This window comes from Heterodontus francisci, chromosome 19 (genome assembly GCF_036365525.1).
Source record: "Heterodontus francisci isolate sHetFra1 chromosome 19, sHetFra1.hap1, whole genome shotgun sequence".
Taxonomy (NCBI): Eukaryota; Metazoa; Chordata; class Chondrichthyes; order Heterodontiformes; family Heterodontidae; genus Heterodontus; species Heterodontus francisci.
The window spans coordinates 72,657,893-72,680,848 of record NC_090389.1 but is presented as its reverse complement, the minus strand read 5'-3'; the positions used below and the strand labels follow the sequence as shown (position 1 = coordinate 72,680,848).

At 42.6% G+C, this 22,956-nt stretch overlaps 1 protein-coding gene across 1 annotated transcript in view; it reads right to left on the bottom strand.

The window, feature by feature from the left end:
• Positions 1–22,672, bottom strand: part of LOC137380406 (coiled-coil domain-containing protein 3-like) — a 40,205-nt gene extending 17,533 nt beyond the window's left edge. Inside the window, exons 1-2 of the mRNA XM_068052337.1 lie at positions 21,168–22,672; positions 8,905–9,079 (exon numbers count right to left, since the gene is read on the bottom strand). Coding sequence (XP_067908438.1) covers positions 8,905–9,079; positions 21,168–21,523 — 531 coding nt within the window. The 5' untranslated portion in view covers positions 21,524–22,672. The remainder of the gene's footprint in view (positions 1–8,904; positions 9,080–21,167) is intronic.
• Positions 22,673–22,956: the final 284 nt, after the last annotated feature.

Below are 22,956 nucleotides of genomic sequence, written 5' to 3'. Positions count from 1 at the left end.
ATTGCAGCACTTCAGGAGACTCGCCTCCCCGCGAGTGGCTCTCTAGCAGAGCAAGACTACACCTTCTTCTGGCAGGGCAGGGATCCTGAAGAACCAACACCGAACACCTATTCCTGCTGGGGGACTTTAATGCCAGGGTTGGGGCCGACCATGACTCATGGCCCTCCTGCCTTGGGCGCTATGGCGTTGGAAGGATGAATGAGAACGGGCAGAGACTGCTTGAGTTGTGTACCTATCATAACCTCTGCATCACCAACTCGTTCTTTCACACTAAACCCTGTCACCAGGTTTCATGGAGGCACCCAAGATCACGTCGTTGGCACCAGCTAGACCTCATTGTCACAAGGCGAGCCGCCTTAAACAGTGTTCAAATCACACGCAGCTTCCACAGTGCGGACTGCGACACCGACCACTCCCTGGTGTGCAGCAAGGTTAGACTCAGACCAAAGAAGTTGCATCATTCCAAGCAGAAGGGCCACCCGCGCATCAACACGAGCAGAATTTCTCACCCACAGCTGTTACAAAAATTTCTAAATTCACTTGTAACAGCCCTTCAAAACACTCCCACAGGGGATGCTGAGACCAAGTGGGCCCACATCAGAGACGCCATCTATGAGTCAGCTTTGACCACCTACGGCAAAAGTGCGAAGAGAAATGCAGACTGGTTTCAATCTCATAATGAAGAGCTGGAACCTGTCATAGCCGCTAAGCGCATTGCACTTTTGAACTACAAGAAAGCCCCCAGCGATTTAACATCCGCAGCACTTAAAGCAGCCAGAAGTACTGCACAAAGAACAGCTAGGCGTTGCGCAAACGACTACTGGCAACACCTATGCAGTCATATTCAGATGGCCTCAGACACCGGAAACATCAGAGGAATGTATGATGGCATGAAGAGAGCTCTTGGGCCAACCATCAAGAAGATCATCCCCCTCAAATCTAAATCGGGGGACATAATCACTGACCAACGCAAACAGATGGACCGCTGGGTTGAGCACTACCTAGAACTGTACTCCAGGGAGAATGCTGTCACTGAGACTGCCCTCAATGCAGCCCAGCCTCTACCAGTCATGGATGAGCTGGACATACAGCCAACCAAATCGGAACTCAGTGATGCCATTGATTCCCTAGCCAGCGGAAAAGCCCCTGGGAAGGACAGCATTACCCCTGAAATAATCAAGAGTGCCAAGCCTGCTATACTCTCAGCACTACATGAACTGCTATGCCTGTGCTGGGACGAGGGAGCAGTACCCCAGGACATGCGCGATGCCAACATCATCACCCTCTATAAAAACAAAGGTGACCGCGGTGACTGCAACAACTACCGTGGAATCTCCCTGCTCAGCATAGTGGGGAAAGTCTTTGCTCGAGTCGCTCTGAACAGGCTCCAGAAGCTGGCCGAGCGCGTCTACCCTGAGGCACAGTGTGGCTTTCGTGCAGAGAGATCGACTATTGACATGCTGTTCTCCCTTCGTCAGATACAGGAGAAATGCCGTGAACAACAGATGCCCCTCTACATTGCTTTCATTGATCTCACCAAAGCCTTTGACCTCGTCAGCAGACGTGGTCTCTTCAGACTACTAGAAAAGATCGGATGTCCACCAAAGCTACTAAGTATCATCACCTCATTCCATGACAATATGAAAGGCACAATTCAACATGGTGGCTCCTCATCAGAGCCCTTTCCTATCCTGAGTGGTGTGAAACAGGGCTGTGTTCTCGCACCCACACTTTTTGGGATTTTCTTCTCCCTGCTGCTTTCACATGCGTTCAAATCCTCTGAAGAAGGAATTTTCCTCCACACAAGATCAGGGGGCAGGTTGTTCAACCTTGCCCGTCTAAGAGCGAAGTCCAAAGTACGGAAAGTCCTCATCAGAGAACTCCTCTTTGCTGACGATGCTGCTTTAACATCTCACACTGAAGAATGCCTGCAGAGTCTCATCGACAGGTTTGCGTCTGCCTGCAATGAATTTGGCCTAACCATCAGCCTCAAGAAAACGAACATCATGGGGCAGGATGTCAGAAATGCTCCATCCATCAATATTGGCGACCACGCTCTGGAAGTGGTTCAAGAGTTCACCTACCTAGGCTCAACTATCACCAGTAACCTGTCTCTAGATGCAGAAATCAACAAGCGCATGGGTAAGGCTTCCACTGCTATGTCCAGACTGGCCAAGAGAGTGTGGGAAAATGGCGCACTGACACGGAACACAAAAGTCCGAGTGTATCAGGCCTGTGTCCTCAGTACCTTGCTCTACGGCAGCGAGGCCTGGACAACGTATGCCAGCCAAGAGCGACGTCTCAATTCATTCCATCTTCGCTGCCTTCGGAGAATACTTGGCATCAGGTGGCAGGACTATATCTCCAACACAGAAGTCCTTGAAGCGGCCAACATCCCCAGCTTATACACACTACTGAGTCAGCGGCGCTTGAGATGGCTTGGCCATGTGAGCCGCATGGAAGATGGCAGGATCCCCAAAGACACATTGTACAGCGAGCTCGCCACTGGTATCAGACCCACCGGCCGTCCATGTCTCCGTTATAAAGACGTCTGCAAACGCGACATGAAATCGTGTGACATTGATCACAAGTCGTGGGAGTCAGTTGCCAGCATTCGCCAGAGCTGGCGGGCAGCCATAAAGACAGGGCTAAATTGTGGCGAGTCGAAGAGACTTAGTAGTTGGCAGGAAAAAAGACAGAGGCGCAAGGGGAGAGCCAACTGTGCAACAGCCCCAACAAACAAATTTCTCTGCAGCACCTGTGGAAGAGCCTGTCACTCCAGAATTGGCCTTTATAGCCACTCCAGGCGCTGCTTCACAAACCACTGACCACCTCCAGGCGCGTATCCATTGTCTCTCGAGATAAGGAGGCCCAAAAGAAGAAAGGCAGCATGCAATTTGCCTGCATTTCCTTAAATAGGTGCGGGTAGATCGCATATCGAAATCCCTGCACCCGTTTTCAGGGGTGATCGAATTATCCAATTTACCTTCCACTAACATTCAGTAAGTGGTGCTATTCTTCCCTACTACACCAAATGATCCACATCGCACCCACTATTAATTCTGATTGACTCAGTTTAGCCTTCTTGCATTGCCAATTCAATTCCTCCCCACTGCCCATCCACCATATCACATCGAATGATTAACCTGCCATATTACAATCATTCATTCAATTCCCCATATTAAAATGAATGATGCTGTACCCCCACATTACAATTAATGAGTCAATCCCATATTACAATGAATGATGCACTACCCCCAAATTACAATTAATGAGTCAATCCCATATTACAATGAATGATTCCATCCGCAAATATTTAAGAAGTCTGATTTAATCCTTCAATATTTACAGATTCAATCCCACATATTTACAATGAATTATTCAATCACCCCAACCCCCTCACATCACAAATATCAATTTAGTTCTTTACCATCAGAAACAAGGTTATAGCCTCTTTATTGCATGTGTTTCAAGGATATTTGATAGTTTTGATGGGAGTCTCTGGGACTGTAATATATCAGTATATATATGAAACTGTGCTCTACACTTAAATAAACATATAGTAGAAGTCCTTAGGCAGGATGTGACCAATCCACATTCTATAGTCAAACACAGATAAAATCAAAGACAAATGTTTCCTCTTAAAAAACATTGATCCTTATCAGAGATGAAAACATTCTGTAGGAACTGCATAGGGTCTCTATACTGTAGCCAAGAAAAACACGATTGACATTTTCCATTTTCTTAAGAACGTTTTTTAAATAAAGACAAGTTCCACAGGCTCTGCACAGCGTTATTTATGTAGATATATATTCCTGAGGTCTGGACTACACAGGTGTGTTCCTGGGTTCTGGACTGTGCTTTCTGCAAAGATATATTCCTAGGTTCTAGTCTTGGTCTCAGGAGAATTTGTTGCTGGGTTCTGGATTGCACTTTCTGTGAATAGGTATTTTATTTGGAATCTGGACAATGCTGGTTCTAGCAGTACATTCCTACATTCTACACTATGGAAAATACTCTCTAGACACATGTTTCTTATGAACATAGTATTTTATAAAATATTATTTTAAAGTACAGAAATTATGGTTTTGGGAAATGGAATAACCTTCATTCTTAAAGTTTTAATAGTTGTGCTGTCTTGTAAAATACTCTTAGGAAGGAAATTGGTCTCTGGGACTTTCTGGTAGTTTTCTATCTTTGCAGTGATGTCAGTGAAGCTTACTATATTTCTTATCAGACTCACATAGGAAATGATAACGAGTACATCACATATTAATATGTTGCTATGTATGCATGTCGTCTGCAAACGCGACATGAAATCCTGTGACATTGATCACAAGTCGTGGGAGTCAGTTGCCAGCGTTCGCCAGAGCTGGCGGGCAGCCATAAAGACGGGGCTAAAGTGTGGCGAGTCGAAGAGACTTAGTAGTTGGCAGGAAAAAAGACAGAGGCGCAAGGGGAGAGCTAACTGTGTAACAGCCCCGACAAACAAATTTTTCTGCAGCACCTGTGGAAAAGCCTGTCACTCTAGAATTGGCCTTTATAGCCACTCCAGGCGCTGCTCCACACACCACTGACCACCTCCAGACGCTTACCCATTGTCTCTCGAGATAAGGAGGCCAAAGAAATGTATGCATGTATATATATGCACACAGCATTATGTCTAGTGCATGTTTTGTTTACCACATCTATACAAATTTCTTTTCAGTGTAACACTTCAAAGGACTTACGTTTATCTAGTGTTTCAGGATGTCCCAAAGTACTTTACATACGATGGGGTACTTTTAAAGTGTAGTCACTGTTACAGCAAATGTGGCAGTGCTGCACACAGCAAGGACCAACAAAGAGCAATCAATAAATGGCCAGATCGTCTGTTTTAAGTGTTGGTTAAGGGATAAATATTGGCCAATACAGTGGCAATAAATCTCCTAGCCTTTTTTACATATAATGTACATAGAATAGTACAGCACAGAGGGAGGTCATTTGGCCCATCGCGTTTGCAACGGGTCTTTCGACGAACAATCCAGGTGGTAGCACTCCCCTGCTCTTTCCCCATATCTGTGTAATTTCTTTCTCCTTTAAGTATTTATCCAATTCCCTTTAGAAAGCTATTATTGAATCTGTTTCCACCACCCAACCAGGCAATGCTATCCACATCCTAATCTTTGTTGTGACCATTCAGCCATGGGAAATAATTTCTCTTTATTTTCTCTATCTAAATCCTTCATGGTTTAAAACACCTGTATAAAATCTTCTCTTTGCCTTCTCTGCTTAGCATAACTTCCTGGCTTTTGTACTCTATGCCTCTATTTATAAATCCCAGGATCCCATATGCTTTATTAACTACTTTGTTAGCCTGTCCAGCCACCTTCAAAGATTTGTGCACAAACATCCCTGGGTCTTTCTGTTCTCACATCCCCTTTAAAATTGTGCCATTTAGTATGTATTGTCTCTCCTCATTCTTCCAACCAAAATGTATCACCTCACACTTTTCTGTGTTGCATTTCATCTGCCATGTGTCCATCCATTCTATCAGCCTGTCCAAGTTCTCTTGAAGTCTATTATTATCTTCTTCACTGTCTATTACACTTCTAAGTTTCGTGTCATCTGCAAATTTTGAAATTATGAACTAAGTCCAAGACTTCAATGTATGTAAAAACAGCAGTGGTCTTCGTATTGAAGCTTGGGGAACTCCACTGTATACCTCCCACCAATCTTAGAAACAGCCAGTCACCATAACTCTCTGTTTTCAATCTCTTAGCCAATTTTGTATCCATGCTGCTACTGCCCCTTTTATCCCATGGGATTCAATTTTGCTAACCAGCCCAATCTCTGGTACTGTGGGATCTTTTACATCAATCTAAGAGGGAAGAGGAGGTTTATTATCTCATCTGGAAGACAACACCTCTGAAGTGCCAACCTAGATTACATGGTCAAGTCTCTAGAGTGGGACTTGAGCCCACAAAATTCTGATTTGTAGATGAGACATTTGACACCTAAGCCAGTGGTTCTCAAACCGGGGGTATGTGGCCCCTGGGGGTTGGCATACTCCTACCAGGGTGTCTGCGACACAGGGTTGGCCATACGGGTGGTCCTCCCTGAAAACTAGGAGTTGGTGGCCCCAGTGGCCCACTATGTCAATTTAAAAAAAATGATTTTTTTTTTTAACCCTCCTTCCCCTCAGTCTTCAGCCTGGATCCCATTGGTGAGGCCCATTTGTCTTTCAAGAGGCTGGTGCTCTGATGCAGAGGAACTATCTTTACGGGGGACAGAAATTCCACCCCAGAAAAAACCTTCATGAAAACTATTCAGGCTGGCCACTACCTGGCATTTCCAAGTACCAGCCCATTTCCCTTGACAAAGTTAGAGTGGGAGTGCACTGGAAGGCCCATGGATTTTCAAGGTCTATTTATGTATTTCCCAGAAATCAAAGGTCGCTTCATTTACTGTGGTCAAATTTTATTTCTGGCGTACAATGGGAGAGCAGCAGCTGAGAGTCTGCTCCATTCACCTGATGTCATCAGCGGGAGGCCCAATAAATTTTCATGCTCAGGTCTCATTAACATTGAATAGGCATGCTGCTACTCACACTGCTAATAGGCAGCTCCCCATTAGGAGGGTGGGAAATCTGCCATGGTAGACATTGAAGCAGTACCCTAAAGGGAAGGGTTGAAAAGGTCAGACGATCAAAAGAGCAACAAATTGAAGTCGCATGGAAGGATAAAGAACCCATCAAGCAGCAAAGAGTTGAACTTAAGGGAGTCTTTAAGGCTTAAAAATCACAAAAACAATGAAGAAAAAGTCATTGCTAGGAATGCTTCCAGCTTGACCTATCTGCCGTTTATAATCACTTTAGGTAGCACTGTAAATGGCTGCTTCCTTCCCAGTACGACCCATGATTTGTGAGTGGGTTGAGGAAATGGCAGTGACTGCTGACACACGAAAACAGTGTTTGAGACCAAACAACATTCTCATTGAAATATATCTGGCAGGCTGCTGCCTGTTTCTGGTAGGTTCTTGGCCCCTAGATTGAAGTCCACCTGACAATTGCAGCAGGTGAACGTCAAGAGGTGCATCAGTGATTTTTTTTTTGTCCTGTTACCTCCCATTCACATTGTAAAGCAGAGCAGTAAGCAGACAAAAAAACACTCCTTCTGTCTCTAGGAAGATGTCCTACAAACTTCTTTTTAAACTCTTCCATTGCAGAGGTACACACTCCCACATTTCTAGCCCAACTCCCTACAACAGTGTCACAGGTGATATTTATAAATATCCCAGTACCCTGACATTACTCCAACTTTAAATTAAATACATCAACCAAAATTAATAGCTAGAAAAGCTGAAAGTAGAGGTTATTTGCACAGAGAGACAACCAGACAGAATTTAAAATAGATTCTTCACAAGTAAACAACACTGCAATTGTTCTTTTCGAAACAAAAGGCCACGCTATATTTGAAGAACATAGTTTTCAAATTTGTTTTTAGCCCTTTGCTTTGTGAATGCATAAAAACCAGTCTACTGGTTTATTTAAATTCCTCAGCAATGTGCAGTGACTTCAGATGGTTCTGGACCTTTTGTTTTGACAGAGTCACTCAACTGCCTTAAGGAGAAAAGAACCGAACACTGGGGAGATAATTATCCTTTCCTCTTTCCTCTGTTTCTTTATTAAGTAAAAATAAAATTGTGAGGCTGTATTAATCACTGGGGGCCACTCAACATGCACAAAAAAAATCTTGCAAGATTGGATTAAACAGAAGTCCAGATTCATACAAGATATGCATATGTTGAGATAAAAGCTTCTTGGGCTCTTAAGGTGCAGTAATACCAGGAGCTTGTCATCAAATTACAAGGAAACAAGTTGTACATTATAATGGCACTGGCAGGTTTCCTAAACAGTTTTTCACATTTATTGAGCTCCCATAGCACTTTAAATTTGACAGCAGTTCACCCCTCACTTTAATACAACAAATTTACTACAGTGATGTATCACATGACTGACTTGAGAAAGTTGAAATATTACTAACGTCAAAACAGCCAGCAACTCATAATATATGCAACACTATTTCCCAAACATCACAGAACTTGCAGAAAATGCTAATAAATTGAAAATTCCTCCCCAAACCTCCAATTCCCAGTTATACAAATTATACAATTTATTTCTCCCTGCCTTACATGGTATCTGCATTCACAAAATTTGTGTAAAGAAATAAATTGAGTTCTGTTGCACCTGCTGAATGGTAGCTTTTTACACAAATGTAGGGGGGATTCAATTGCCTAGCTTTCTGCTGGTTACTTGCTTTTCGTTGGTACTTTTTAACACTGACTAATTTGTTAACATTTAGTCAATCAGAAATTTGCTAACAGGTAACTGTTTGAGCCAATCCTGATTTTGTGCTCCAGAGTCGTGACATTTTGGAGTTGTGGTGTGATATGTGTGATATCAGAGCCTAGGAACTGGGGCTCAGGGTCAGCGGTTGCGGGGATTGGGGTGGGGTGGCATAGAAGGAATCCTACTCCTCATAGCTCCACAATAAGGTCAGTAAAATAACGTTGGACTTACCTTTTGTGTGGCAGCTTCCAGCAATCTCCTTAAGGACAGTGGTTTGGTTGTTGGGCACCTGAGGAAATTGACCACAGCATGCACGAGAAAAGATGAGGCCATTTGCAGCCCAATTTGGGAAAGAGGTCTGAAATAGGCATTAGGCCCCTGATTTGCATATGTAAAGGCCCTAACACCTGTTTCAAACCTTAGATGCCTACTGAGCAGCCATAACCAACATGGCGGGTCGCACAATTTTAGTGCAGAATGAGCACATACATAATAACTACCACATTGGACCCTTAGTGAGATCCACTTTCTAGACCTAGACTTTTAATTAAATAGATCATTAAATATAGCCCTACCCGATTATCCTCTTGCAGTTCCCACTCAGGCGTGTAGGTGTGATGATGGGTGCCACTGGTGCAGTTAGAGAACTGGAAGAGACTCGCAAACATCCGCTTGTTCTCAGTAGTGTCTGGAAAAATTGGATCCTGGAAATTGATTCCGTGCGGCACAATGTTGTAATTCTCATCCAGCCTGAAACAGAAAGAAATTTCATAATCCTATGCAAGAAATTCACGAGATAGCTCCCTACGCCTTACCCCTTTCCATACCCTAAAGCACTGTGGTACTCCAGCAGCTGAGCGTGCTTCTGAGTATGACAGTGCTGTGCCATTCCATGCAAGAACCTCACAGTCCACATATTTAATGTCAGAGTCCCTCCAACAAGTGCACAACTTTTACGGAATAATAATAATGAACTCTGCTTACATGTACTGAAAATACAATTAGACTTCATTGGGCCATGAACCAATGGCCCAAGTTACAAACAAATGGAATTATGGAATGCGATTCTCAAAAACACCTGAAAAAATCTGGGATGCCATGTAGTAAAACCAGAATTTAGGCCTAGTTTCTAAGAAGAGCAGCAAGGCAGGAGAAAGGATGGAGACTACTTCCTGAGGGGAAGAAGGAAGATAAACTATTCGAAGAAGTTTCCACAGGAAGGAAGAGGAAGAAATAGCCAGTACCTCCAGAGTGGGGGTGGGGTAAGAATACTCATCAGTTTTTTCTAAAGTGGTGGGACAGTTGCTTCTATGTACTGAGGGCCATAAAGTATTCAATGCATATTTAGAATTGGGCATGGTAACATTAATACAAAAGCAAAATACTGTGGATATTGGAAATCTGAAATAGAAACAGAAACTATTCAGCATGTCAGGTAGGATCTGTCGAGAAACAGAGTTAACATTTCAGGTCATTGACCCTTCATCAGAATTTTCAAAAGTAATTTTAATTTTTGTTGCCTGGTTGTAAACGGGTGATAACAAATCGGATGCCTGTTTCACCACTCTCCTGATTTTCTTCTCAAGGAAATCGGGAGAGGTTCAAAATGGGCTGGGTATTCACTATCACCCATTTTTCACTGGGCAAAAAAGTTAAAATTACCCACACAGAATTTACGGCACAGAAGGAGGCCATTTAGCTCATCCATGCCTTTGTTGGTTCTCCGAGCTATCCACTCATTCCCAATCCCTCTCCCTGTAACCCTTTAAATTTTTCTCTTTCAAATATTTAGTCATTTCCCTTCTGCCACACTCATGGGAAGTGCAGCGATGGAAATACAATAAATAAGTTGGAGAGTTATAAAAAATAAAACAATTTAAAAGACTGGTATACTTGCCTTCAACAAGATGGAGGACAAAGTCACATGACATCCACCTTCTCCTGCACTGAAATCAACATTCATGTCTGCTAGAACTAAAACTCCTTAACCCTATCTGCATTGAAATTGTAAACAGCTCATTACACATGGATCTGAGCTATCCACTCTTTTTTTTCTTTTGGGCCTCCTTATCTCGAGAGACAATGGATACGCGCCTGGAGGTGGTCAGTGGTTTGTGAAGCAGTACCTGGAGTGGCTATAAAGGCCAATTCTAGAGTGACAGGCTCTTCCACAGGTGCTGCAGAGAAATTTGTTTGTCGGGGCTGTTGCACAGTTGGCTAAACAAAGGCACTCGCAGACACCCCATCTTCAGCCACAATCACTACAATAAAGTGTGATAATACCTCATCTTATCAAAATAGACTGCCAGTTGAAGCTATTGTATAGCCCTTCAGGAACTGAAACCTAAAGTCACATGGGTGAGACTAATACTTAATGAGTTTACCTTCAAAGGTAACCCTTTATGGAGAATAAAAAAGGACATTGCATCATCAGGACATTCAGCCAGAAATCTCCAGCCACAGAAAGAATGTCGAAAGGCATCTTGAATTCCAGCACAAGGCTGAGAGAGAGAGATCAATTCCAGCTGAGACAGTTGAACCCTGCTGAAATGAGTTTGTAACCAACTGCAGCTGAGAAATAAGACAGTAACCTTTAAACAACTCTTCTGCGCATGAAAATTGGACTGAGAAATACCAGCACCATCTTCAAACTGAAGTGTTGACTGCCAGAAAACTTCAACATCCTAGCAAATGCAAGACAACCAGTAAACAGTCCTGCAACTTTAAAAACTTATCTTCCAAGAGGATCCCACAGGTTTTTCCTAAAAACAGCAGACTTTTACACCTTGAACTCTTAACGCCTCTTACCCTTTACTTCTATCTGGCTTTTCTTGAGTCTACATGTGAGAGTGAATGTGTGTGTGGGTTGTGTTGTGATCATTTCAGGCAGTTATTGTTCAATAAATATTTAATTTTCTGTTTCAAACCTATGAGAAAACCTGTCACTGTCTGTTTATTTGGCAAACAAAGCACAGGGGCTGAAACACTAGTTTAACAAAATTCCTCTGTGGTCAGTTGGGAGGTGAAAAGTGAAAGCCAGTCACCCCATTTCCCATCTGCCCGTAACATTTTTAAAAACTATTATTATGGATTCTGCTTCTAACATTGTTCCTCATAGGGTATTTGATGTCCAAACAACTAACTATATATTTTTAAAAAGCTCCTAATCTCTCCTTTCATTTTCTTGGTGACAATGTTAAATTTATGCCATCTACTTACCCATTCACTAACCACTGGAAATAATTTTTCTTTATTTACATTATCAAGCCCTTGCATCTCTATCAGATGTCCTATTGACTTTCTTTGTTGTAATGAAAATAGCCCAATCTTCCAGTTTTTCCTCATAGCTAAAGTATCTCACTCTGCTATCATCTTAATGAATCTCTTTTACACAATCGTTGTTGTCTTGACATCTTTCCTAAAATATGGCACCCAAAATAGAACAAAATATTCTAAGAGTGGATTACCAATGACCCCCTATCAATGGTACAGCTTTAGATTAGCTCGATGCACAGGGTGGGCATCGACTAATCTAAGCTTGGCTCAGTTGGCAGAATTTTTATTCCTGTAGTCAGAAGGTTGTGGGTTCAAATCCCAACTTCTAGAAAGATGCTCCTGTGCAGTACAGAAGGAGTGCTGCAATGTCAGAGGCGCTATCTTTCAGGTGTGATGGTAAACTGAGGCCCTATCTGCCTGTTTAGGTGGTTATAAAAGATCCCATGGCACAATTTGAAGAAGGGTAGAGAGATGTCCTGGACAGCATTATTTCCTCATCAGAAGTAGATTATTTGACCATTCATTCACTTGCTATTTCTGTGGTCTTGCCTTAAGCCTATTGCTTGCTGTGTTTGTCTCCATAACAACAATGATTATAATTCAGAAGTTTATTCATTGGCTCTGATATGTTTTGCATATCCAGAGAATGTGAAACATGCTAAATAAATGAAATTCTTTCTTCAGAGTGGGAAATGAGAGGAAAATGCTGTTCTCACTTCAAGAGAACACAGGGAATGTTACTACTCACAGTTTCTGTGAGGGGAGAGGGACTACCCTTTCGCAGTTTCTGCTCTAATTTAACTGTGTGTGTTTAGTGGGTTTTTTAAGCAGCTACTTGGTGCAACATTCAGGGTAAGGAATGCCAGTCTGAGCATAAAGCAAAAATCAGATAGCCCAAAGGCTTGAGAACTTCCCCCCACCATCTCACCACCCCTCCCCCCCCTCCCCCCCACTCCCCCCACTCCCCCCCCCCCCCACCATCAACCTCCCTACTCCGCATTTACTATATTACAATCTGTGAAGTTGGAATATGGAAACCTGTGATAAAGTTCTTGAGGTATCCAGATTTGCTTCAATGCCTATTCACACCACCAATGGTTAAAAGAAGGCCAAATTCTCTGAAATGGCAACTTGGCTCTTAAACAACCCCATCCTCATTCCTATATAATAGTATTTGGTAAGTTGTTTTGTGCTTCATATTTCCATTGAATTGTAAGCAAATATTTTAGAAGCTTTAACATTCAGGTCCATATTAAATGTTGGGCCATTTGAGAAGATTACTGAAAGATACTGGGTGGAATTTTCAACTGATGGTCCCGGCCAAAATGGTGGGACCTTTAGCAGATCTGGATCCTGTTAACAGCTTCAGCGGCCTTTGCCATGGCTCTTTAACTGAGCACCCAAACCCACTACCCCTTGCCTTTTAAAATTCCCCCCACAGTTTCTGGAACAAGTGGTTCCATCTTGATTCACACTTGCTTGTGTTTTTATGCTGTCTAGTAATATTAATAGCGAACAAATATTTATCGTACAACCCTACTCAAGGATTTTAGAAATTCAGCCCTTGGGAATTGTACTGAAGTATTGTGGGACCTTATCCCAAAATATTGCTTTAAACGTCATTTTTGGGCCAGTGTAAAGAGAGTTTTAAACCTACAGCTAATCAATGGAATTGAAAATAAAGTATGATTATTAAGTCACTTAATGTGGATTGGTGCTCTATGCTCTATCCAGCAGTTTTGCTGTGTGATTGATGTTATTAGTGTAATATATTTTACTGGGTGGTCTCACTGTGTGATTAATGCTCTATACTCTACCCAGTGGTCTAATTGAATGATTAATGATATGTTACCAAACTAAAGCAAAGTTTGACTAAATCTGTTGAGAGGTTTTATTAAAACAGGGAGACAGCTAATTCTAAAGCTTGGTTGCTTTGTTCAAAATAAAGAGGAATTATGCTATTATTATTGAAGCATCTAAACATAATTTGTCGATAAGTAGGGTTCGCTCAATGGAATTTGAGTGCATTATATATAATGGTAGTTTGCGGGGGGGGAGGTGGTTTCTATAAGTAACCAGAAAATATACATTTTAGAGCATATGGAAATAATTACTCCAATTTTCAAATAATAATGCTGAGTACTCCAAATAATTATGTTCAAACTCACATTATGCTCTCCAAAGTGATCTCATGTGCAATATCACCTTGTCTCCCTGTGGTATTATTAGTTTGGAATTGTGCTGTGAGCCTTGCAATTGCCTTTTGAAAATGCAAGGAATTATGTGGCATAAATGTTCTTATTAATGAACATTCTACTTAGATGTAATGCGCAGTTAATATCAATTAACGTGACAACAACTAGCACTACCCGGTTATAAGTTCATGGAGAGGTTCCTGGCTGATTGTTTGATATCAGTTTGGTATTGTAATGGAATCTGATTTGGCATTACAGTGTTATGTTGGTAGATTAATAGGCTGGTAGATCACTAAGGGTCTGGTAGTGTAATGAAGAATGGATTTAGTGATGCTGGGTTTGTATAGCATTATTAGGTAATTCCATCACTGATGTAACCTTTGTATAGTTATAGTATAGTAGGCCAGTCAGCACAGTAAATAACACCTAGCATTTCAGGTCTAGACTCTTCAGAATTTGGTAGAGTTGAGCCAATTTGATATTCCATTGCTAGCCTGTATAACAAGTGTGAAGCAGTATTTGATAAAAGGCTGGAGTTGTGGCTCTTCCCACACCTGTAGAAAGGGAGGGGGAAGTACTGTAGAGATGAGACAGAGTGAGAGACAGTGGCTGGAATCTTACAGCCCCGTACCCCGCAGAAGTGGGCTGGTAGCGCGGGGGGCCATTCCCAACGCCTTCCCGCCCCTGCTGCAATTTTAAAAGGGCTGGCGGCAGCGGGAAATGGCCAGCCTGCCCCAAGCCAATCAAGGCCCTTAAGGCCCTGAGGCCAGTTAACTGCCACCTAAGGGCCTCCTCCCACTGCCGCAGCTCAGGCACTCCAGGAGGCCGCCAATTCTTGGAGGGATGGGGGATGGCCCTTCTGATCGGGCACCCTGTGGCCCATGGAGAGCCTCCCCCCACAGCCCAACCACCCCCACTACACAACACACAACACACTACCCACCCACCCACCCCCCCCCACACAAAGTGACCCTCCTTGCCTCGTGGGGCCCGGCCAATTGTCTCCAGTGAGGCCCCAGAGACTTACCTTTTTTCCAGGCCAGCGTCCAAGATCCTGCTGTTGGCTGGGTGCTGTCCCAGCAGTGGCCACTGCTCCCAGTGGTGCTGCTGAGACTGAGAGCTGTCGGCCTGCTGGTTGGCCGGCAGCTCTATTAGGCGGGACATCCTACCTCAAAGGGGCAGAAGTACCACCGGAGGCCACTTAATGGCCTGGGGAGCATAAAATCCTGGCTCCCCAGGCCCGGTGGAGGCAGGCTCATCCCTGACTTTTTGGCTGGTGGACGGGGCCTCCCACCCAATGTAAAATTCCGGCCAAAGAGAGATTGAGAGACAGACAGGCCGGTAGACAGAAGATGAAGTAAAAGCAGAAAGTGCTGGAATTACACAGCAGGTCTGGCAGCATCTGTGAAGAGAGAAATAAAGTTAACGTTTCAGATCTGTGATCTTTCATCAGATTGTTATTATTAAACACATTGGCCTGGAGTGTCTGCTCGGTTGTGCTGGTTTTTCAGTGCAATCCACCTGAAATTGGTGAAATCTTTTGTGCCAGTTTAAAAAACATTGCACTAGAAAGCAGGCACAGCCCACCAAACTGGCTACACTCCCAATCAAATTAATCACCATTGGGAGTATTCACTAATTGCGCTTATTTGCAGGCCTTTATTGAGGAGGCTTTAAAAATTAAGGTGGTTCTTTCCTGTGCAAGAACATCAACAGGCATGTTTTAGAAACTTTTGTATATACATATTTTATTAAAATATTGAAACTGATGACTGTACCCCAATATAACTAGCAAATGGTTCTGTATATATTTTTAAAGTCATTTACAGTTATTTAAAAACTAGTTACTAACCAAGGTAGTGAACTAGATACTGATTAAAATGCCTATTGTTTGTGATTAAACCATATTCAACTGCATTAATCAAACTGCATCAAGTTACCGCTCTTAATTATATCATGGAATATTTTTAAAGAAAAAATTAATGTAAAATGCTGCCCGATTGTGTTGGTTCAGGGTAGATTTTACGTCAGCAATATGCAAATGCATTTGAGCAGAAACCTGAGGAAAAAGCACATTTCTCAAAACTAGCGCAATTTTGGCTGAAATTTGTGCCCGGAACACTGATTGCGTCCAAAGTGGAAATTCTGCCCCATTCTTTACACACCATTGTTTTTAGCAACCTCCGCTAATTCCCTAGCTAACATATCATTTGAAGCCCTTGTCCTCGAATCTCCCCATGCCCTGGCTGCACCCTAACTCTGCTACCTCTATTCCGACATCCCACCAACATCCCCTACACTTTCTACTAAGGTTTATTATGCTGTTCTCCCACCATCAGAAGCTTCCACAAAATCTCTTTTTTCAACCTCCTCTTCCATCACATCACCTTTTTAGTCTGACTTTATGCTTAGCTTTAAATATTCTTTCTGTAAAACATCTTGGGTCTAGAAAGGTGTGATAGAAATGCTTTTCATGTGGTTATTCAGCAGCTTAAGGTTACAGGGATGAAGAGTGACTGTGTGAACTAGAGGGAAAGGAGGAGAATGCAACATGATGGTGCGAGGACAAATGTGAACTGAGGGAGAAGAAACTGAATGCAGCAGACAAATACATACATGAACTGGTGAGGGTGAGAAGAGGAGGAAAATTCCCAGTATCATCTGGGAGAGGGAGAGACGTGTGTCTCCATGTGATGCTGAGAAACATATATATTGCTTCAAAACAACTTAGCAGAATACCAATACATATTCACAGCAATTTCTCTGCAAGAAATGAGGGAAATTGGCTGTAAACCTTGCAACAACCTCTGTGGTGCAAGCATCTTATGACAAGCTGGTGCCCCATGGAATTTTCCATGGAATTAAATATTTAGCCAGAATTTACTCTAATAGTAAGGGTGACAACAGTCACTATTATTTATGTGCAAATCGGACAGCAACTTAAGTTAAGTGCAGATGTGCAATTAAACATGAAAATCCCAAAGTTGCTGTCCAAGGTGTGTTGCTTTGCTTTAAACTGCATGTAAAAAGTATCTCGCTGCCTGACTCCCCATTCAAACCTATTGAATGACATGAAATTCCTGTACTTGCATCATAGATCGGACTAAATTCACCACTGTAAGTTAGGGCTTGTTCATTTCAGTCTAAGTAGCCTTTTTAATGATGTGATAAGTCTTAGTTACTGCCAAACAAGCTCTCTGGCATTGAAAATTAGATATTACAAGTGTGGAATCTCATTCGTTCAGCTTTTAATTGTTGTAGGAGATTTAAAAAGTTTTTTTAAATGTTTTCTTTCTGTCTCTTTATTTCTGTTATTCCAATCTTTCTTCCCCTCCTTTTTTTTTGCTTTTTTTTTGACATTGAATTCATTCTATTCTATTCTAACTGACTACTCTGCTGTACATTAACAATTCTTCAATCTGATTGGTTAAGGAGATGCACTGTTGCTTGCCCTGTTCACACAGGTCCCAGGTGTCCTGTAGAGGGCACTGGGCCATTCAGGTGTCCCATTACAACAACTTACCCTATAAAAGCTCATGAAAATTAAATGCGCAATGGCAAGTCTAACAAAATGTGGGCACTCTTTGTTAATTGGTTTCAGTAAATTCTAGCCCAATGTAGGGTTACACTCAGGGCTACTTTTCGTTGTCACCTTTTTTAGAAACTGGGTTTTTCCTGGTTTTCCAGGATGGCATGTCTGTAGATGTAAGTTGTAGTATTCTGAATGGCAATGATTTGCTAAAGCAATACAAGCCCAGGAGGCTGGCTTTAAACTGGAAATGTGTTGCCAATATAACAGTTTTTCTTTCCTTGCATGGTGGACTAAACCTGATGATGGATGAGATAGCACAGTCTGATACTCTTTAACCATATTTTTCCTTATAGCTCGGCAGTTAAGCTGGTAAAATCCTTTGAAAACAGGTTGACAGTTTGGACTGATACTCAGTCCAATGCCTTTTTGCATATTATAAGCAAAAACTATACAAGTGTGTTGATATCTGTGTATATTTGAAAAGCAGCACTTTGTGAATGACGTGTCTCATTGAAATTCCTCAAAGAACATACTTTGCTGTAGTTTTCCCCTTCAAAATGTGCCAAATCCTTTCAGGGGAGCTTTAATTTCTGAGATATTTTGTTTGTTTTACTAGACAATTCAACTGAATTTTACAGAGTATTATTAAAATGATAATAACTGGAAAAAGCAAAGAGGATTCATGTTGACAGCTGGCGAAGTAAGTGCCTCATTCATTAGGAGTACATTAACAAGCCCAGAACACTGCTGCTTGGAGTTCCTCAGGGCAGTGTCCTAGGCCCAACCATCTTCAGCTGCTTCATCAATGACCTTCCTTCCAGCATAACGTCAGAAGTGGGAATGTTCACTGATGACTGCAGTGTTCAGTTCCATTTGCAATTCATCAGATAATGAATCAGTCCATGTCTGCATGCAGCAAGACCTGGACAACATCAAGGGTTTGGCTGAAAAGTGGCAAGTAACATTCACATCATACAAGTGCCAGGCAATAACCGTCTCCAATAAGAGATAACTAACCACCTTCCCTTGATATTCAATGGCGTTCCTTTCATTGAATCCTGCACCATCAACATTTGAGGAATCACCATTGCCTGGAACCTTATCTGCACCAGCCACATAAATACCATGGCTATAAGAGCAAGTCAGAGGCTAGGTATTCTGTGTTGACTCCCCAAAACATTTCCACCACCAATAAGTCAAGAGTGTGATGGAATACTCTCCACTTGCCTGGATGCGTTCAGCTCTAACAACACTCAAGTAGCTTGACACCATCCATGACAAAGCAGCCCTTTTGACTGACACCCTATGCTCCACTTTAACCACTCACTCCCTCCACCACTGGTGCACTGTGGCTGCAGTGTTTACTATCTACAAGATGCACTGCAGCAACTCACCAAGGGTTCTTCAGCAGCACTTTCCAAAGCTTTTCTACCTAGAAGGCCAAGGGCAACTGGCACATGGGAACACTACCACCTCCAATTTCCCCTCCAAGTCACACACCAGCCTGACTCAGAAATATATTGCCATTCCTTCATCATCACGAGGTCAAAATCATGCAACACCCTACCTAACAGCACTGTCAGTATCTTCACCACACAGACTACTGCAGCAGTTCAAGAAGGCAGCGCATCACTGCCTTCTCGAAGGCAATTAGGGATGAGTAATAAATGCAGACCTTGCCAGTGATGCCCACACCCAATGAAGGAATACTTTTTTTTAAAGAAAAACAGTCTTAATTAACACAGTGTGCCAGCCCTCACACCATCACTGACCCCACACTGGGATGGTATGCATGCCTGGGGATAATAGGGAGATTGCTCACAGTCTCACATGCCAATCTATAATTGTGGCCGGGCTTGAATCATATCAAAGCTTTTCAATTTTAAGACCAATAATGATTTAATTTTCAGGTGAGAGACTGCTGTCTTCAGAGGCCACTTTGAACTTTCCATTTCATTTTTCTTGTTGTTTGAAAACCAAAGGAAAGAAAACCATCAAAAAGCCTTTTGATAACTGCTTTGCAAGCTATTTCCTGCAATCTGCCATAACAGCTATGATTAGATTCAGTTATATTTGTTATGGGGAAATTCACCAATAGAACCTATCATCTTACTCCATTATTTTTCAAATGAGTTTCTAAATAATGGTTTGATTTGTCACAGATTTTAAATAACTGTTAAGAATCAATTCATCATGGAGCATATTCTGACAAAATCCAGTCCCTGTTTTATTGCCAATCATATTCAGCTTTGCTTAAAGGCAAATCATTTCCAAAACATCCTTAACATCATCAGATGGCAGTAAATATCACCATCCTCATCCGATCTCTTTTGCACTACCTAGCCAAAAACATCCCATCTCCATCAGATGGACAAAAAGCATCTCGATGAGATAGATGCACCTGCATCAGATAGAAACATCTGCATTAAACAGATTGGAACATCTCCATTAGAGAGACAGAAATATCTGCATCTTATAGACAGAGATATCTGCAGCAGTTAGAAATATATATGCATCTGATGAACTGGAACATCTGCATCAGATAGAAACATCTGCATCAGACAGACTGGAACATCTCCATCAGAAATGTTTGCATCTGATGGACAGAAACATCTGCGTTTGATCAACAGAAACATTTCTACCAGATATAAACATTTCCATCAGATAAACAGAAGCGCTTGCATCTGATGGAGCGAAAACATCTGCATCAAATATAAACATCTCGGTCTGATGAACAGAAAAAGCTCCATCAGACATCTGCGTCTGATGGACAAAAACATCTTCATCAAACAGGCGGAAACATTCCTGTCCCAATCTGATAGCTGGAAGCATGTACTGTGTAAGGTCAACGGAAGCGTCCCCATCTCCAAGCGATGGCAAGGGACATTTCATCTCCATCAAATGGACAGAAACAATTCCAATGCCTCTCTGATGGCTTGAAATGTTACTATTTGTTGGACAGAAACTTTCTTTTCCTCTATATGACGGGGGGGAAACCTCTACCTTCGCCAGCTGAGCAGAAATGTCTCTACGCCATTACCTGAACCATCTCAATTATTTGCCTGAAACATTTCTAATGGATAAAAAAAGTCATCAATTCCATCAGATGTAAATCAGAATCTTCACCTTCACGAGGGAGCAGACATCTTCACCCCTCCCTCCAAGAAACTCTTAGGTTGGAACCATTCAACCCCCACCCACCACCAAAACCCCAATAAACTTCATTTATTTAATAAACGTTTGAAGAAGCCAATGGAGGAATAGTTAAAGACGATTCGCTACAATTGCAGCAGCGCGCATTAGACCAAAAGGCAGATATTCCAAATTAGATGGCTGTCCTCTGGGACTGGGACGGTTCAGAATCCAAACTGAAGAAGACAAGCAGTATACCCCCCAACCCCCTCCACACACATGCACGAATGGAACCTAAACAGACGCTGTCTGCATATTGAACGGTTGGAGACAAACTGATAGTGGCAGCTCCCTGAACTTACTGTTTGTGCCTGAAAAGTATCAGGCACAAGCCTTTACCTCACAGTTAGGAGGCATTTCAGATCTGTCCAAAAGATGCCCATCATAATACTTTGACCATGCAGGAAGGCTTGGGCAGCACTTCAGAACACCTCTGAATGGGAGGCGAACAGGTTGCACGGGGCAGCTGTGCCTGCAAACAGGACCAAACTGGTCCCAGGTCCCGGTGCGGAGGAACGCATCCCAGTGTCGACAGGGTTAAAAGGGAGTGAGGTCCGACTTGTTGGTGAAGTATTGACCGCCCAGACCAACCCACCTCATTCTCTAACCCCACACGGCTTCAGTAAATACTAGAGATTCTTACCTGACGAAGAAATAGTAGGTGTTGTTTTCCATGACTGTGTAAGTATGGCAAGGAAAATATCCCAGTCCAGTCAAATTAAACCTGGCTCCGGCTGGCATCTCCAGCATACTGCCCCAGGCCTGGTCACACAACAGCTCGACCTCAGCGGAGTAGAAGAGATCCGTCTCATATTGCCAGGGCAGGTAGTTGTACACGCTATAAGTGTCCTTATAGACAGCCAGCACCTTCGCATAGACGATGATTTCGGCCAGTTCAGCTCGGCACGGCTCACTTTGTGGTCTCCAGTCGTGGGGTAGCTGACAGCCCCAGCCTTCTCCCAGGAGGGTCAGTAATAGGATCGGCAATGCCCAGCTCATTCTGTCACAGTCCCAATCCAGTGGTGGAGAGGGTCAGAAAGACAGGGAAAGATAGTCTTCTCCAGATAGGAACAAAAACAGGCTGTCGAGTGAGCAGAATCCTTCAAACTCTCAACAACTTGTGAAACTTCTTTCTGCTTCTTTCTTCACTATTCTCTGCCCAGCTTGCATCTTTTAAAGGAACTTTACCCAATGCAAATAAAAGTCCCATCTAACGAGCTCCGCGTGGGTTGCCGAATGTCTGTGATTTTTTTTTGTGGCTGATCTGTCGCCGGGCATTGAATGTAAGTCTTTTTTTTTAAAAAAACCTCAGAAGCAAGATCAGTTTTCAAGGGGTTTGAGTCGCCAACATTTTCTTAAAGCGACAGCGCACCCTAACTAGCAATGGCAGGCGTTCAAATCCTGGCTCTTTTCTCATGAGCTTTCAGAATTGCATTAAAGATATTGACCTCCTGTTATTATGGACTGCTTGAGCTTCTAATGATTGTATTCAGCTAGTTTTTGTCTGTAAATTTTATTTGCATTTTATCACAGTAGACTAGTTCTCCAAAAAAAAATCTCTCTTGGATTCCTGCACAGAAACAATCTATCTGGGCTGTTTAAAACAAAAAGGGGAAACGATGCAATTTTTGGAAATCTGAACACAGAAAATGCTCCAAATGTACAGCAGCCAGACCGTGTCTGCAAAGGGAAAGAGGCAGGTTATGATATTTCGGACGTGAACATTTCCAAAGGGTTTCTTTCTGCTTTATTATTTTGGTTATTTTCCCGTCTATAAGCCGGTGGGAAAATGAACAAGAAGGTCACTGGAGCACAGGATTTTATTTTTGAATTTTCACATGTAATCCTCATGATGCTTCACCTCATCTCACCTTCAGTGCAGTTTACCCCTGGGCCTCCATCCTTATTGTGGCTGCAAGTCACAAATTATTGTTGCAAGTCCGTAAACAAAACGAGTGTTGTCTGTTTAATGACACGTTCCATGCTTGCATTGTCCCAATCCCAGTTTGATATGCTCACATTGCTGATTTCACCACCTTTGAGCTACATTACTCTTCATTTCCTACTAAACAACTGTTCAGTATTTCTGAGATGAACAGAAAGGGTCACAATCCAGAGCGGGATATGTCCTCTTGTCTGTTGAATGCATCTACAAATAGCAGGTTTACCATGATCACACCCAACGTGCTCGTGGTATCGTTTAAACTCCGCACCAATCCTAAATGATCGCTTAGAAAAACAATTCGATTTTTCAGAACTTGGCCGTGTGGATCAGGCCATACTTGCCTTCGTCCTATTAGGTTTACTGCTGAGAGTTGCACTAAAAACTGTTCCCTTAACTCATTATTAATGATGGGAAGCGCGGTCAAAACTGCAACCTATCCTTCTTGTTCCAAGCTAACTTGGGCCAGTAACCATCAGAGCACATCATG